General features: G+C 35.8%; 1 protein-coding gene across 1 annotated transcript in view; it reads left to right on the top strand.

Annotated features, from left to right (window-relative positions):
• The window catches only part of SPAG16 (sperm associated antigen 16), a 944389-nt gene that overhangs the window by 642006 nt on the left and 283865 nt on the right, over positions 1-18518 (top strand). Inside the window, exon 14 of the mRNA XM_035007221.1 lies at positions 12056-12121. Within this exon, the coding sequence (XP_034863112.1) occupies positions 12056-12121 (66 nt within the window). The remainder of the gene's footprint in view (positions 1-12055; positions 12122-18518) is intronic.

The following is an 18518-nucleotide window of genomic DNA, read 5'->3' as shown; positions in this document are numbered from 1 at the left end:
CAAATTGGATTTGAATCTATTTTTAACACTCCTTGCTGTGTAAATGTGGGCATTTTACTTAACCTCTTGGTGTCTCTGTTTCTTCTTTCTTAAAAAGGTGATGATAATATTTATGATAATATTTTTTGTAATAAATAAATTACATCATTTAATATATGATACTCATGGGGCACCTGGCATGTGGTAAACAAAAGTGTGGGAGACTGAGGAGTATCGGCAGCAGAATGATCTGAAGACTTGAAGCCTTAAAACCACCAATAGAAGAGTCCAGTAGGAGATCCTGGTCCTAGAAATGTCTCAAATAAGTCTTACAGAACAAACAAGACTTTTAAAAGAATGCTAACCACAGGGAAGATATTCTAATTTTTTATGAATGACTTAGGGTAACAGTGTTATACTGGTCCTCTTTGTTAATAAAATTCTTCAAGACACATTATTTAGGTCAAAGTATCCCAGCCCTCACCTAACAGCTGCTTCCCTAATCATAGCAAGTTTCTCTAAGCAGAATCACCTGGTGCTCCCACCAGACTCACTAGGAAGGTTTGGGGGAAAACACCCACCACACACACACACACAAACAGGTGACTAGGCACACCCAAGGAGCTCTGTTACAGTGGGTCTGAAGTGCATTTCCAACCATTTCTCAGGTGATGTTGGGCCTGGGACCACACTTTTTGAGAACTACTACATAAGGAAAATTTTCTTAAATGTTTTCAAATATAATGTAAAATATAAAGTAATATAAAATAAATGGAAACATTTATTTACATAAAAATTAAATGATTAAAGGACATGTATATATTTAGGGTAACCAACTGTCTCCTTTATCCATCCCCTCACTGAAAACCACAATTCAACTGAGACATCTTCAGAAGTCGGATCCTCCCAGGAGTAGGATCACACCAAGACTCTAAGCTGCATACTGCATTAAATCCTTCAATTAACTTTTAAATAATAGCAAACCACTTGTTGTTGGTTAAACTGTGTCCCCCCAAAAGATACGTTCCAGTCCTCACCCCCCAGTACATGTGAATGGTACTGGATTGTAAATAGTCTTTGCAGATGTAAGCGTTTAGGATAAGGTCATACTGGAGTAGGGTAGGGGTGTCCTTATAATAAGACAGAAGCACAGATGGCAATGCCATGTGAACATGGAGGCAGAGGTTGGAACACTGCATCTGCAAGCCAAGAAATGTCAAGGATTTCCAGCCATCACCATAAACAGCGAGACAGGCATAGATAGAATGTGTTCTTCCTCAGAGGCCTCAGAAGGAGCCAGCACTGATGACACTTTTGTCTCAGACTTCTAGCCTCCAGAGCTGTGACAGAATAAATTTGTTTTAAGCCACCCCATGTGGTACTTTGTTATGCCAGCTCTAGGAAACTAATACAACCTCCTTACACCAGGACCTACAGGATTTTCAGCCTACCTCTTAAATTTGCTTCAAATCTCAATATTTTTTATTGTGTTTTCTCTCCCACTCATTTTATTTCTTTATCCTTAGGAGTGCAGCATTAAAGAAGGGATGCGAGAAGAAGGTAGGGCAAGTGTGATCATCTCAGCCTGAAGTCACTAGAACTCAAGAAAGTTGTACCACTATGGAAGTACTCTTCTGACCCTTTCCCCCTGGCTCTGCATCAGGTTTCTCGAGGTCAGGGCCCTCTTTTAATTATTCTGCACCCTTAGTTTCAACATCCTGGCTGGATTGCTTACTTCTGGCTCTGATTTTTGGCTTTCCTCCTGGTTTCTCTTGCCCCTTGCTCTGGGCTTTGACACCTTTTGCAGTGTCCTGCAACTGGACCTGGTAAAACTTTCCACTTGACCTTCCATTTTGGCTCTTGCCACTTGAATTTATCCAGTTCATCCGTGTCTATTCCTGAGTCCACTCTTAACAATGAAACAATCTCCTCACCTAAGAAGTCCACTCAACCTTGTGTTTTCTGAAGTAGTTCTCTTCATTGCAAGATCTTTCACATCCTTCTCTGTTACTTTTCTTCCCTTCTCCATGTCCCCTGACTTCCAAGGTCCTGCTAGGTTGACTTTTCATATAACTTCAGTTCTTCTCTTTTCAGACTGTGGTTCCACTGCCTCTGCTCAGTAATCTCCCTACATTTGCCCTTTGCTCTTTCTTGTCATGTCTTCTGTCTTCAGGACATCATCCCATATTCATCATTGTCCTTAATACTTGTTCCACTTTGTTGTTCCTTGCATTGTTGCCCGACACAGCGGGTCTCAACTCTGCCTTGTTTGCAATAACTGTTTCCTGTAAACGCCCAACTTAAATGTTTTCCACACGAAAACTACACAAGGCTGGTGGTTTTACATACAGAGGTTTGTTTTGTTAATGCAGGAAAATTTAGATATTTTCTCAAGGGAAAGGTATTTCTACAGACAACTTTGGTTCATTTGATGCCTCCTGTTCTACCCAGTCTCTGTTCTACTTAATCACTGTGATGGACATATTGTGACAAAAGCTCATTTTCATCAAAAGAAATTCCCAGAGGGTTTGCTGCTTTGATGAAATGGAATAATTAAATACAGTCTAAAGGAAAGTGGTTGGAAATACATACAATAAAAATTTACTCAGTTTTCATGCTACTGGGAACATTTTTTCAAACCCTTGCTTCTAAATGGCACTCAGACAAAACCCCATGTGAAAGCTTTTTCTCCTTCTAGAAAAAAAAGCTTGTTTCTTCAGCAATTCAATCTAGAACAAAGAAATCAAAAATACTATGTACTAAAAAAAAGATCCACAGCAGAAATTATGTAGAGACAAGGCAAACTTAACATTAATAAATGAAGCTAATTAGACTTCATTTGCATATTTAACTCATCTTAATTACACATGGATTCAGCAAACATTTTAAAAGCTGCAATCAATCTTTCACTGACATGGTTAGTTATTTATATGAAATAACAAAAACCAGGTCGTTGTTAATGATTATTCTGTTTCCAATTTATATGCCAGTGAGATTGTTTCAGTAATAATAATGGAGTATGTTTTTCTTTAACAATTTGTAAACCTATAAGGTTAAATTTCTTTGGTTTCACGAAGTTATTAAAAAGAGATTTGGAGATGTGAATTAGAAATAACTAGAAAATTTATTAATAATTTTACTATGTATTAAATTGAGCCACATGAAATTGTGTACGAAATGAATTTTACCATTTGAACATATAAAAAAATGACAACTCTATATGACCCAATGTGTTTATTAAAGGAGAAGAAAAAGGTAAAAAAAAAAAAAAAGATTTGCAGAAAATGTGAATGTTATATAAATTATTATATTAAACATTTGACCTTGTTCAATTAAAAAAGGATCTTTATAAAATTCTTGGACATTAATTTTTAAACTTGATAACTAAGGTAGTAGCTATAATAGAAATAGCTACATCTAGCTGGTAATGAGTAAGAGGATATTTTTTTCACAGCTGGTATAAACTTTAATTCTGCTCACCTTTGGACACATTTTGCTTTGTTTTCTTTGATAGTAATTTTCCTTGGTCCTAAAATTTGAAATAAAAATGCATAAAATATGGACGCCTGGGTGGCTCAGTTGGTTAAGCGACTGCCTTCAGCTCAGGTCATGATCCCAGAGTCCCAGGATCGAGTCCTGCATCAGGCTCCCTACTCAGCAGGGAGTCTGCTTCTCCCTAGGAACCTCCCTCCCTCATGCTCTCTCTCTCACTCTCTCTCTCCAATAAATAAAATCTTTAAAAAAAAAATATGTGTTAAAAAATGCATAGAATACAATTACACAATATAATTCTCTTTAACTTCAGTTAGTTTTATTTAGGTAATTTTTCTTAAACATTTTTAGGTATTTTACTTTAATTATTTTCTAGAAATATACACAGGAATACTACTATGAGGAGACAGTGCTTCTGTATTGTGACATGAGGGTGTAGCAGGACTGATGAGTTGGCTGAGTAGGAAAAGGGTGCTATGGGCAGGAAAAAATGTACATAAAACTTTATTTATGAGCCAACTCATCTCTATAGTTAACATTATGAAGTGATGAAGATAATAGATGTCACCTCTGCTATCACAGAATTTGTAATCTGCATATTGTTACTATGTAATAATTATCATTTACTGAGCATTTGGCTATGTCCCAGGCAGCAATGTAAGCATTTTACATGAATTAACTTCAGTCCTCACAATGGCACCATCATGTAGATACTCATATTATTTCTATTTTACAGATGAAAAACTGAGGCTCACAGTGTTCCAAGGACATATTAAGTGGCAAAGCCCAAATTCACATCCAAGCAGTGTCACTCCAGACCCTGGGCTCTTAACCATTATATTATATGCATGCATAATATTCATCTGCTTAGATATATGCTCAAACATGACATAAAATTCAACTTTTCATTTTCAAATTGCATATTAGCTCAAAGTGCATTGATGCAATATATGTAAATTCTATATACAATATAATAAATACTATAAAATAATCTCACAGTTTGACTCTTGCAGCCAGCTAATGTCCCAATAGCTATTGCACTCCTAAGATATTTTATGAATATTAAAATAAAGATATCTCTGACCCTTTGGTTTGGGCTGAATTGTGTCCTTTCAAATTTATATGTTGAATCCTAACTCTAGTACTTCAAAATGTGACTGTATTGGGAAATGCGGTCTTTAAAGAGGTAACTAAGGTTAAATGAGGTCATTGGGATGGGCCCTATTCCAATCTGACTGATGGTCTTATAAGAAGAGCAGACTAGAGCACAGATACACACAGAGGTAAGACCATGTGAAGATATAGGGAGAAGATGGCCTTCTACAAGTCCGGGCAAGGCCTCAGAAAGAAACTAACCTAGCAATACCTTGATCTTATATTCTAGCCTCCAAAACAGTGAGAAAATACATTTTTGTTGTTTAAGCCACCAGTCTATGGTACTTTGTTATGGTGGCCCCAGCCAACTAAAACACCCTTAGTCCTCTCTGTGGTGTCAAAAGATGAGACCACCAGTTAATATCTGAAAACAAAAGAAAATAAATAAATAAAAACTGAATTTATCATATACTTCAGTGAAAAAGAGTTATACTAATTGAGCAGATCCAATTGCTGATTTTATATCCAGTTTTTGTGGAGAGTTTATTTTGGAAAGTTGGTTACAGAAGTAGGAGTGGGTTAGGTCAGTCTTAGAAGAGTGGTTTGTGTTGGTTATAAAGACTTACTTTTTGTCTGTTTTCGAGGTGGAAGAATGTTAATATGAGCTTTAGGAACATGTGCACTGTAGTGACTCTTTGGCCAGTAGGCTGAATTTCCAAATCATGAGTCTGATGCTATTTGGCTTTTCAAGAAGTGTTCACCGAAGTTAGTTGTCATTGATTAATTAGATAGTTTTAAAACCAGTTCTGGTTGTTTACTTGTAAGCAGGGCTATAGAACTGTTACTAATTGATTGGACAAGTTTAAAACTAGTTCTGGTGTTTGTTACCATGACAATGAGTCTTTTCCTAGGAAAGTGGTGATTTTTTTTTTTTTTAAATTCTCAGTGGCCAACAAAATATAAATAGAAGAAATAGAAAAGACTACAAATTAATCTACAATTGGTAATATCTCTTATTTGTGTAGACATTATGCTAATCCTTTACACAAATTTCTCCAACTATAAATGGGAATTTAATATATTACCAGTTTCATATGGTACAGATTAAAAGAGTTACTCTGTGCAAAGTACTTAGTGTGGTGTTTATATAAATGAGAGATATGACAGTCACTGAGGATTAAATGTAATAATAAATAAAGCACTTAGCACAAGGCTTTAGTTACATAATAAACACTGAATCAGTGTAAAGCTGCCTCCTTCCCCAGGAGTCATCAACTATTTCCATGTACTTGTTTAGAGATAATGACAGAGTCAATGGGTAAATATGCTACTGGGTTAGAACCATGTTGTGGGAAAGGAGTTGAGAAAAATAAGACTGTGCACATTATATGGCATGACTAATCGAAATGAAAATAAATATTGGGAAGAAGACCAAGCTATTTAACCAAAAATGAGGTATCTGGTGAGGGTAGATTTTTCCAATTTTCAGTTGTGATCACTCTGTAACTGTTTACTTTTTTACTTAACAACTGTTTATCAAATCCTACCACAGCTGTCTTGGGCTTTGGGGATAATAAGACTGGTGGGCAAGACAGATAAATTTCAAACAAGTTTCTCTTGTGGAATTATATTCTAGTGGGAAGAAACTAACAATAAACAAGGAAACAAATTCTTAAATGATTTTAGTTCAAAAAAATAAATAAATGATTTTAGTTCATGATGAGTGACATGAAAAAAATAAAACAGGGTGGCCTATTCGCTGGATACCAACACCTGTGGGGAGCCCAGTTAAGCCCCAGAATTCAGGGGCTTAACACATTGGAAGCTTAATTCTCACTGATGGAATGTCTAGTTGGAAAGTCCTGATTGGTGGCTTTTCTCCTTATGGTAGTTCAGAAACTCAGGCTAGTTCCATTTGTGTTTTTCCATCTTCCAGAACACTTCTGTGTATAGTCTGCAAGCAGATAAAAATAAAGAGCTTACAGGATTGTGTGGGATATTTTAAGGGCCAGGCCTACAGGTGATTTATTGCATGATTGCACACGTCACACTGGACAGAACTCAGTCATGTTGTCACACCTGACCTCAAGTCTGACTGAGTGCCCAAGAGAAAAAGGAAAGGGATTTTATAAAAGTTTCTGCTACTGTAGGAGAAAATACAGGAGAGGAGGCAGGAATATTAGATATCAGACATCACTGAAAATGTTGTGTTTGAGTTGAAAGCAGCATGGGAAGAAGGACAAGGACATGTATTTAGCTAACGTGAAAACATCCAAGGTAGACAAAGCAGGACGTTCAAAGGCAGGAACATCCTAGGCCTATTAGAAGAAGAGGAAGGCTAATATGATAGTGTTGTTTTTGTGACTATATTTACTTATTTATTTATCCTGACAGGAAACAGGAGGTTTCTGGATCAGTGATCAGACCATTTATTTACTCACTGAGCAGCTTATGTTGATTTGCCATTTCCGCATTCCCCATGGGGGGAAGCTGCGAGAGCCAGGTGTACCCCACAGGTATGGTGAGGTCATGTGTCATGAAAAGGAACCCCCAAATTATGAAAGTCAGAGCCCTTGTGCCCCTCCAAGGAGGAAAGGTGATGGGGAGAGGGGAGAGGGAGAAATCTTTGTTGGAAATGTAAACAGATCCTCTCCGGGAAGAGAAGAGATAAGCCTCTAGGCTTGCAACCCCTGAAATGTAAATGAATACCTCAGAGAGAGATGCACCTAAATCTCTCCAGAGATCTCTGTCTTTACAGTTGGATTGTTATTCAATCATCCTTTAATCCAGATGTAGTACTGTTTGCTCAGAAAGCCCTGACCATGCAGAAACATGAATATATTCATGAAGCACAGTGCATGAGAAGGAAGAATGGTAAAGGATGAGGTCAGATAGGCAGACAGGAGCCAAACAGTATGGAGCCTTTGGAACAAAGTAAAGACTTTGGAATTTATTCTGAGTATGATGGTAATTGTTCAGGTGGCTGTTACCAGGAGCATGGCATGATCTGATCCAGGTTTTATTGATCACTCTACTTGCTGTGAGAGGAATAGATGGGGAGTGGGGTGAGAGTAGAAGCAAGGAGACCAATAAGGATGCTCCTGCTGTCTTTGGGCTCAGTATGATGGCTGATTTCCTGCACAGAGTAGTAATGGTAAAAAAGGGACAGAGGTGGGCATAGTAGGACTTTGTGTTGAAGAAAAAGCTGATGTGCTGGATGAGGGATGTGTGGGGGTGGGGGTAGAAGGAGAAGTATTGTAATTCTCAGGTGTGTTATTGCCTAAGGTTTTTTTGTTTGTTTGAGCAACTGGTAGTGCCATTTACTTAGAGGGAAAGACTTGGCAAGAGTAAAGACAGGCAGTTGAGAAGTAGTAAGTCAAAGGTCTTCTTTTGCATATTCTGTCTGACGTGCCGTATCACCAGCAGGAAACAGATGACACATGAAGGTTGAATGTTTACAGAGATGTGAATGGTGTTAAGGGAACAAACACAGCACCCAAGGGCTAGCAACAATGGGAAACCTGAAGGGGCAAGGGAAGGAGAACATTACTGGATACGGTGGAGCTGTAGCCTTGGGAGAGGGCCCACATAACATGAGCGGAATTAGGTAGAAAACAGGACCACTGACAAAATCACAGCTGAACAGGAAGGGAGCTAAAGTAGTCATTTATCTGCCCTCTATATCTTTCTGCTTTTTCATATCCTGCTGGTGCTTCCCTCTGGCTGAATCCAACCAGACGCCGGAGGGCTTGAGTGCCCCCAGTGATGTGGTTGGTAGAAAGCAGGGCACAGACTCTGGGCAGGGCCACACAGGGATGAATCCGAGGGACAAGTAGAAAAAGCAGCACCAGTTCCTCTACTACTCTTCACTGGGGTCTTTAAGGAAAGAGAGAGCTAAGGGCAGAAATGGTTTGGAAGTCATCAGCATTTCAGTGGTTTATGTTGCAGGTTAAGAGCTAATATTTGTTGGGCGCCTGGGTGGCTCAGTTGGCTAGGCGACTGCCTTCGGCTCAGGTCATGATCCTGGAGTCCCTGGATCGAGTCCCACATCGGGCTTCCTGCTCGGCAGGGAGTCTGCTTCTCCCTCTGACCCTCCCCTCTCTCATGTGCTCTCTCTCATTCTCTCTTTCTCAAATAAATAAATAAAATCTTTAAAAAAATAAAAAGAGCTAATATTTGTTAAGCTCTTACTTTGTGCTAGGGACTCCACCAACATTTCACATGCATCTTCCAATTTAATACTCAAAACAAACCTAGAGGTAAAATACCATTACTCAGGTAATGATATTTAACCTCTAGGTTTGTTTTGAGAATTAAATGAGGCAATTGACACACAGTGAAGTGAAGCAATTTGTTTAAGGTCACACAGCTATCAGGTAGCAGATCCAAGAATTAAGTCCCAGACGTTTCTATTCCCAGGGCCAGAGATTGCAATCATCACTGCACGTAGCTTTTCTGAGAGAATCAAATACTGGAGCAATGACATATTGGGTCACATGTTTTTTTTTTTCTTGTAAGACTCTTCCCTCTTTTACTTTTTTTTTTCCACTTCTTTGGAAGAAAACAATCCTGACAAGAATTCATCAAAGAAGATATTCCAAATTTTAACATCCTGGTTTGGGTATTGCTTTTGATTAAGGCTGTTTGCAGACTAGAATATTAGTAACCCACATATGCCCTGTACCACAAAAAGAGTAGATTCACTTTTATCTTGGGAACAAAGCTAGATAGAAAAGCTTTTTTTAACTTTTCTTAATTCATGAAACATTTATCTTCAAGTCAGGTTTTGTTACAGCAGCACAAATGTGGTCCGTCAGCATTTCCATTATAGCCCTATATTTCCAGGGCTTTTCAAGAGTGCCTTAGAGATTCCACTTTGAATTAAAACTTGGCATTCAGGATTTGAATCAGAAAACTCCATTTTCCTTAACAATTAATCAAAGAGTTTAGAGATTCTCACATTAGAAGAGCACCCAATGTAAAACTTTTATAATGCAAAAAAAATTTCACTAATTTAAATATATATATTTTAAATATTAACACTCACTATGCAGCTGTAATATTATACAACTATATATGATGTTAATTCTAAGAGAAAATTAACTATAAAAGTTCCTAAGATAACACATGAAAGCTTATAACATCTTACACTTTGCCTTTTTGGCTTTGTAAGTAATTTATTTCTACTTTGGTAATTTAGAGGATTTGAAGTTCTCAGCATAATTGTTTTAAAGTTGTAGCAGTCTCAAGATCGTGAACCAGAATAACATGGGTAGGGGAGATCCTGAAAGAGTGCCAGAGTAGTTCAACATATTTTTGTGAAATTTAAATTCCTGTGGGGAAATTTTGCATTCTGTGAAAAGGGATTAACAGCATGCATTAGTTCTGTAAATAAATATTTGAAATGTAACTTGCTGAACACAATGGCAATAGTGAGGACTCAATAGAGCCTAGTTATAAAACCTTTCCAACTTTGCTTAGTTCCAAACTATTCCATGAATGTCCTATAACAATGAGGAGACATGCTGACGATACTCTATCTCGCAATCTTTCCTCCAGCCGTAATGGTTTAGGACTAAGTAATCAGAGTAGATGAAGCCTTTTAGCAAGCCTACTCTACTTCTGATTTACTTCTCTCCATCCACATTGGTTTCCTTGCTATTGCAGAAACACACCAGGTAAACGCCTATCTTTGAGACATTTGCTCTACCTTTTCTTTCTTCCTGGAATGCTTTTTTTCCAGATGTCTCCTTGGCTTGCTTCAATCCTTGTTCAAACCTTACTTGTTGTGTGTGGTCAAACCATATCATTCTACTTGATAATTTGGTTTGCCCTTAGCCCCTCAATCCCAAAACTCATAATACCCCTTACCCTGTCTGACTTTTCTTCTTTTCACAATACCTAGGATCTTCTAACACACTTTATACCTTTCTAAAATATCTATTTCCACCCTCTCCCCTTATAAAGTAAGGTTGATGAAGACACAGTTCTTTGTTTTATTCACTGACAGATCCTAAGCACCTAGAATTGTGCCCGACATAGATTAATTGCTCAAAAATATTTGTTGAATGAATACATTGTTGAATTAAATCTGAATTTTAACCCATAACAAGAATCTACATCCAGATACAACTCTGGTTCTTCTACAAAATTTGTGTTATTTCCCTAAGATAATTAAGAATGCCCTTTGAACATTGGTTTCAAAATGAAACTCCCCACGTTTAAAGCCCCTGTGTAATGTGTTATGAGCCCAATTTGCTTGAAATAATTTAAACTGAAGTTTGGAAACTTTTGTAGTTAATTTTAATTTTAATTATTATTTGGAAAAGATGACCAGAATGGGTAGATGTGAAATATAGTTTTCATAAAACAAATGCTTAGTTTGTGTTAAAAGTGTTTTATAACATTTTTATACATATAATGATATTAATGCCAAACTGTGGAAACTCAGGAATTAAAACATGATCTCATAATCTAAAACAAACAAAAAAAGAACCCCACATCCCCAGTAGTAATGGCAATGATGTGCTGAAAACAAGCACCCTCTATAAGGGCTTCACTACTTGGCCCCATGGCTTGAAAACTATGCTAATTGCAAGCCGGAGTCATATAGTGAAATTTCACCACCAGCTCAATAGCATAAAAGTGACGATACTAGAGTTCCAGTGCACAGACAAGCACTAATGACACACTTACGAACATAGCCTGGACTGATTCTGAGTGGTAGCTGATAGCAAAAGCTAGTATTTTCAATCATGAGACTGTATTAACTTTATTATTGGACTAAAGCAATACTTTTTTGGGGGGGGGTGGTATAAGCAGTTTATTTGGTTGCTATCCCAGGAAGTAGAAGTGAAGAAGCAAGGAGTGAGCTAAAGAAGAGAGCAAGACCCAATAAAGGATACATTCTTGATCCAGTTACCCTATGGGCAACTAAGGCTAAATCCTGCTGAGGATTCTCTGATGAATAATTGTAGAACACACAGTCTTAGAAGCATTCCTTTAAACAGCACTGTCTAATAGGACTTTCTTGATGATGGAAATGTTCTATGTCCACATTGTCTGCTATAATAGCCACCTGGAATATGGCTAGTATGACTGAGGAATTGAGTTTTTAATTTTATTTAATTTTAATTAATTTAAGTGTAAATAGTCATATAAATGGCTGGCTAGTGACTACTCGATTGGACAGCTCAGCTCTAAAGGATCACAGTTCCAGGCATTAATCACTAATTCCCATCCCACATTTGTCAAGGTATATGGAGGAAGGGGTATAACTCTGTCATACTTCCAACCTAGTCTGCATGGAGGCTAAGATATCTTCCAGGATTGGGGAGAAATCCCTGAGGAAGAAAAGTTGAGAGGAACACTGTCTTGGTATAAGGAAACTTAATGCAATACTTTAAAACAAATAAAATTAATTACCTTTTGATTTCTTTCACACATTGAATGGCATTTATTTTATTTTATTTCTGCTTTGTCTTCCTAGGGTAACTGTGAGCAGTCACTTTATGGTCACATGCATTCTATCAATGATGCCACCTTCACTCCTAGGGTGAGTTCAGTTCTCCCAATAAATACTTTTAATATTTCATAGATACAAGTTAATTTTATTGAAACAAAATACCAGGAGAAAATGGTAAGTTAACAGGGCAAGGAGAACAAATTCTGGAATTAATTTATGACAATGGAAAAAACATATAGATAGTTTGGGTTGTAGAAGTTTAAAAAACACACACAATATACAGTGGTAGGAACAATGAGGAATTCTATCTTTAACTCCACTTAAACACATTTTTAAAAGCGTCTTGTCTAATGCAGGCTCAAGAAAGTAAGTGGGATATAAACTTGTAAATATTAATGTAGAATCATAAAAATAATGAAAATGCTTGAAAGGAAACCCAAGAATAAAAAAGCCATCAAAGAAAAATAGACTTTCTTCAGGTTAAAACAGAGCAACCTTGATTTGACAGCTTTTCAATTACTCATTGAAAGGTTTCAAATATATCTTTTTCCAAATAAACTGATGACATAGCAGAAGTGTTTATCCACAGTTTGAGGTATTCAAATATCAGGATGATTTCACCAACTATGAAGATTATTAAACACTGCTTTGAGTCGCTAAGCTAATTGAGGTTGTCTTTAAAACGGTACAGATAATACTCATGGAAGGATGATTTAAGTTTGTTCTTTCTCAGATGAAAGCTATTTGACTGATAGATGACCTCTCAAGTCCTTTCAAACTCTATGATTTAATTATAGCTAACATTTTAATTTGTCTCTAAATTCCCAGTAGAGTGTGAATCTTAATTCCATACCCCTCTTCTTTCCCAATTAGCTAAAAAATTAATCTGATAGATTACCTACCTCTAACTTCAAAATGACAGCATTGTCAAAATTCTGATGCTATCATGCTGTTATTATTCTTTTAGATAGAAGAAAAATGTTCACCAAAAATTATTTCTTCTAAAGGAATGTTATTTGCTCCAACTAAAATTATGCTGGTGGCATTGTGAATGACACCTGGAATGTTAGTGATGGGCTCAACTGCAATTATATTTTAACAAATTCATCTTATTAAGGAACTTCCATTTAATTGACTCTGTTGAGCCAATATATTACGGCTTATTTCTAGGTACAAAGTAAAATTTATTTTTAGCAGAATATAGAGCCATTTAAGCACTGTGAACCCACATGATGTAGGATATTTATGCTAAAAATCTATTAAATGGCTTATAGCTTCACATACCCTAAGAAAATTGAATGGAAGCTAAAATGGAATAAATTATTTTGTGAGTCAGGAGGTTTATTTTTTAGCTAAAAAAGAAATGCCATTTAACATCCCAAATAATACAATTAATAAATATAGAATTAGCCAAATTAAATTTATTCATTTAGCAATCAAGGGACACATACATTAAGTACATATAATTAAAAGGCAAGATGATGTATATGAGGTCCAGGTGTCCAACATCAAAGTGGCTAACTTATTTTTGTTTATACACTTTGTCCATACCAAAGTACTATTACCACACTCTTCCAAATCAACATCCCCGGGCCTCATTAAATGCTTCCATTAACTTATGTCTTCTTTGCTGTAAATGTGTAATAACTATTAAGGAAATTATATTTTATGATGATAACTGACACGGGTGAAATTTTTGGTCACATATGTCAATTGTTTTGAAAACTTTTATTTCACATACTTGCCAAGGAATGTCAATAGATTAGGAGGTAGCAGTGACTGAAAGAGCACAAAGACTTTTACTCAAGGACGTGGCATTGTGACACAGTTCACATTGAAGCAAACTATCAGACAAAGCTGTCATAATAAATGCATTGTACAGTGCATATATAGCAGGCAGAAATTTGAATATTTAGAATTAGACTTGCTAATTATTTGATGCCTTTAGGGATATGACTTCAAGTTGCATTACTAGTTAAAAATGCATTTAGCTATTTATATAAACATAATTTAGGAAAGTTCTACAATTTTAGATTTGTAAGCAGAAATCACAAATGTAAAATTCAATGTTATCTAGCTAGCAACCAAGAATCACAGAAACAAATATATAACATATAATGGTTTGGTATGGTCCTAAAAAGCTATGTAAATTGAATTGTATTTCTATGTTGTATTATTAGGATTCTGGTATCTTTATTTCTGACTAATCTTCCCATTGGAAATAGATACTTATTTAAAACTTCTTTTTTTAAAGTAATCAGCTATTGAAACATTTTAAGGAATTATGAAAGGGTTTAACTAAGTCCATTTTGTAAAGCAAAAACAAAAATTAAAAAAAAAATTGACAATCGTTGGGCACAGAAAATTCAATATAAATTAAAAACAAAACAAAACCAACAACTATGTAAAAACACATAGCAAGAAAATGAGCAAGGTATCCCTATCAGAGTATCCTCCACATTTAATTTTCCAGGAAGTAGTCTGACCTGATGGAGATTCCATCAGGCTTTCTGGTAGCTCTCGTTGCATCCCCCAAGAGGGATGTGAGAGATAGGAAGGGTATTGAAATCAGATTAGAGAACAAACATAACTCTCTGGGAATGAATGTCTAAGTAATAAGAGAAAACCTGCTGTCTTAGAATGTCTATCAATAACAGAAATAAATATAACACATTTTGTATGTCAAAATGGCCATAAAATCAAAATGAAAACATCAAAAAGCCAAGTACTAATAAAACATAAAGGTATGGAAAAAGGTTAAGTCCAGTCTGCATTTTCTATCCCTAGGTATCTTACCCTGCACTTTCTACCCTTAGGAGTCAGAGGTTATGGATCCAGGTTGTTTGATAAGGAGTGACCCAGGAAGTCAGGTCTAAGTCAGCTTCAGTTTAAAGGTCATTAAGGAAAGAATTGACTTTCAGAATTGATTGAGGCATCATGGATCAAGTGAGATGTATTAAACTCAAAATTACACAGCATTCCACTGAAATCCTAAAGTAGATTCACTGCTGGGAACAGATTTTACTGCTTAGAACCTCCCAGCCACTTTCCCGCATTCTTTGAAGACTAGAGTTCCTAAATCACTGTCTTTCTCTACATATGTGGCCCACGCACCACTCTGACCACTTCCTTGTCTGCATTTTCTCCAACACCCTTTTTCTCCTCAGCTATGTATTCCTAAAGTCAGACTCTGAACACCTTGTCATTAACTGTAAATGTATCATGTCCAAAATCTCAATTCCAAGCACGCTTTTCTGAACATATCTGTTTGTCTTTCCAGGTCTTAAGTAAATCCAGTACAACAAATTTTCTCCCTCACTGAGAGCTCTAATCAGTTAAAATCTTACTCACCATCTTATCACCCCTTCTGCCCTCACTTAGCATTTTACCCCAGCTTAGGTTCTTTAGTTATCGTTCTATCAATTCCATTGCAAAGGACTTTAGTTCAATTTGACCTCATTTCCTCTATGTAACATACCTGGCAAATCTACATTCTTTATAGAAAAGATTTAAATATGTGGAGATTTTAAAATACTATATCATCAAACTGGTTGTTTTCTGTTTTTTGTTTTATTTGAATATAGTTGACACAAAATGTTACATTAATTTCAGGTGGACAACTTAGTGATTTGAGAAGTTTATACATTATGCTATGTTCATCACAAATATAGCTACCATCTGTCCCATTACATTGCTATTAAAATGTCATTGACTATATTCCTGATGCTCTGCTTTTTATTTCCATGTCTTACACATTCCATAATCGGAGGCCTATATCTCCCTCTCTCTTTCACTCATTTTGCCCAAACCCCCACCACCCTATCCTCTGGCAACCATCAGTTTGTTCTCTGTCTTTATAGTTCTGCTTTTTGTTTGTTTACTCAATTTTTAGATTCCATTTATGAGTGGAATCATATGGTATTTGGCTTTCCTGGTCTGACTTATTTCACTTAGCAAAATCCCCTCCAGGTCCATCCATGTCGTCTCAAATGACATGATCTCATCTTTTTTATGGCTGTGTAATATTCCAATGTGTATGTATACCACATTTTCCTTATCTTTTTGTCTATTGATGGACACTTAGGTTGCTTCCATGTCTTGGCTATTTTAAATAATGCCACAATAAACATAGAGGTGCATATATCTTTTTGAGTTAGTGTTTTGGTTTTGCTTGGGTAAATACACAATGGTGGAATCATTAGCTCATATAGTATTCCTAAACATTGCACAAGGGTTCCTTTTTCTCCACACCCATGCCAACACTTATGTCTCTTGTCTTTTTGATTTTAGGCATTCTAATAGGAATAAGGTGATATCTCATTGTGGTTTTGATTTGCATTTCCCTGATGATCAGTGATGTTGAGCATCTTTTCATGTGTCTGTTGGCCATCTGTATGTCTTCTTTGGAGAAATGTCCATTCAAGTGTTCTGCCCATTTTTTAATCAGATTGTGGTTGGGTTTTTTTGGTTGTTTTTTTTTTTTTGGTCTTTTTGGGGTTTTTTTTTGGTATTGAATTGTACGCATTCTTTATGTGTTTTGGATAACCCCTTCTTGGATATATCATTTGCAAATATCTTCTCTGATTCAGTAGGTTGTCTTCTTTGTTTTGCTGATGATTTCCTATGCTGTGCGAAAGCTTCTTATTTTGATATAGTCCCAATAGTCTATTTTTGCTTTTGTTTCCCTTGCCTTGGGGGATGTATCTAGAAATATGTTGCTATGGCTTATGTCAGAGAAATTCCTTCCAGTGCTGTCTTCTAGAATTTTTGTTGTTTCAGATCTCTCATTTAGGTCTTTAATCCATCTTGAATTTATTTTTGTGTATGGTATGAGAAAGTAGCCCAATTTCCTTCTTTCACATGTAGCTGTCCAGTTTTCCCAGAACCATTTATTGAAAAGACTGTCTTTTCCCCATTGTATATACTTATCTCCTTTGTCATAGATTAATTCACCATAAAATATGGGTTTATTTCTGGGGTCTCTATTCTCTTCTATTCATCTAAGTGTCAGTATCATACTGTTTTGATTACTACAGGTTTGTAGTATATCTTGAAATCTGGGATGTGATATCTCTAGCTTTGTTCTTCTTTCTCAGAATTGCTTTGGCTATTCAGAGTCTTTGGTGGATCCATACAACTTTTAGTATTATTTATTCTAGTTCTGTGAAAAATGCTGTTGGTATTTTGATAGGGATTGCATTGAATCTGTAGATTGCTTTGGGTATTATGAGCATTTTAACAATATTCTTCCAATCCATGAGCATGAAATATCTTTCCATTTGTGTCATCTTCAGTTTCTTTCATTAGTGTTTTATAGTTTTCAGAGTACAGATCTTTTACCTCCTTATTAAGTTTATGACTAGGTATTTTATTCTTTTTGATGCAATTATAAATGGTGTTTTGTTTTTAATTTCTCTTTCTGTGACTTTGTTGTTAATGTATAGAAACACTATGGAATTCTGGGTATTAATTTTGTATCCTGACACTTTACTGAATTCGTTTATTACTTCTAGTAGTTTTTGGTAGTATCTTTAGGATTTTCTATGAATTGTATCATGTTATCTCCAAATAGTGACAGTTTAACTTCTTCTTTACCAATACAGATGCCTCTTACTTCTTTTTTCTTGTCTGATTGCTGTGGCTAAGACTTCTAATACTATGTTGAATAAAAGTGATGATAGTGGACATTCTTGTCTTGTTCCTGAGCTTAAAGGGCAAACTCTCAGTTTTTCACCATTGAGGATCTTGTTAGCTGTGGGTTTTTTCTATATGGCCTTTATTATACTGAGGTGTATTCCCTCTAATGTATTTCTTCTTTTGTTCTTTTTCTTTTTAATCAATAGTATCCATAGTGTTTTGTTTGGCTTTCTTTCTTTCTATTTTTTGGGGTTTGTGGTTACCATGAGGTTCATATATAACATTCTAAGTAAATAGCTGTTCATATTAATTTGAAAATCAAGTAAGGTCAAATACATTCTAAAAGAAACTCCCTTCCCCATTTTATGTATATGTTGTCATATTTTACATATTTTATTCATATTTTTCTTATTATATTATATTATTATATTATAATATTATTCATATTTCCCCTAATTATGGTCATTTATTTTCCATTTAAAGAAGTCCCTTTAACATTTCTTATAAGGCTTGTTTAGTGGTGATAAAGTCCTTTATCTTTTGTTTGTCTGAGAAATTCTTTATCTTTCCATTAAATCTGAATTATAACATTACTGAGTAAAGTATTCTTCTTTGTAGGTTTTTTTTTTCCCTTCAGCACTTTGAATATATCATGGCACTCCCTTCTGGCTTGCAAAGTTTCTGCTTGATAGCCTTATAAGATTTTCCCTTGTAGGTAACTTTTTGATTCTCTCTTGATGCTTTTAGGATTCTCTATCTTTAACTTTTGACATTTAAATTATTATGTGCTTTGGTGTTGACCTACTGGAGTTCATCTTGTTTGGAACTCTCTGTACTTCTTGGACTTGGA

This window comes from Mirounga leonina, unplaced genomic scaffold (assembly GCF_011800145.1).
Source record: "Mirounga leonina isolate KUSES-001 unplaced genomic scaffold, KU_Mleo_1.0 Mir_151, whole genome shotgun sequence".
Taxonomy (NCBI): Eukaryota; Metazoa; Chordata; class Mammalia; order Carnivora; family Phocidae; genus Mirounga; species Mirounga leonina.
Note: the sequence above shows the minus strand (reverse complement) of the source record. Positions and strands in the feature narration are given on the sequence as shown.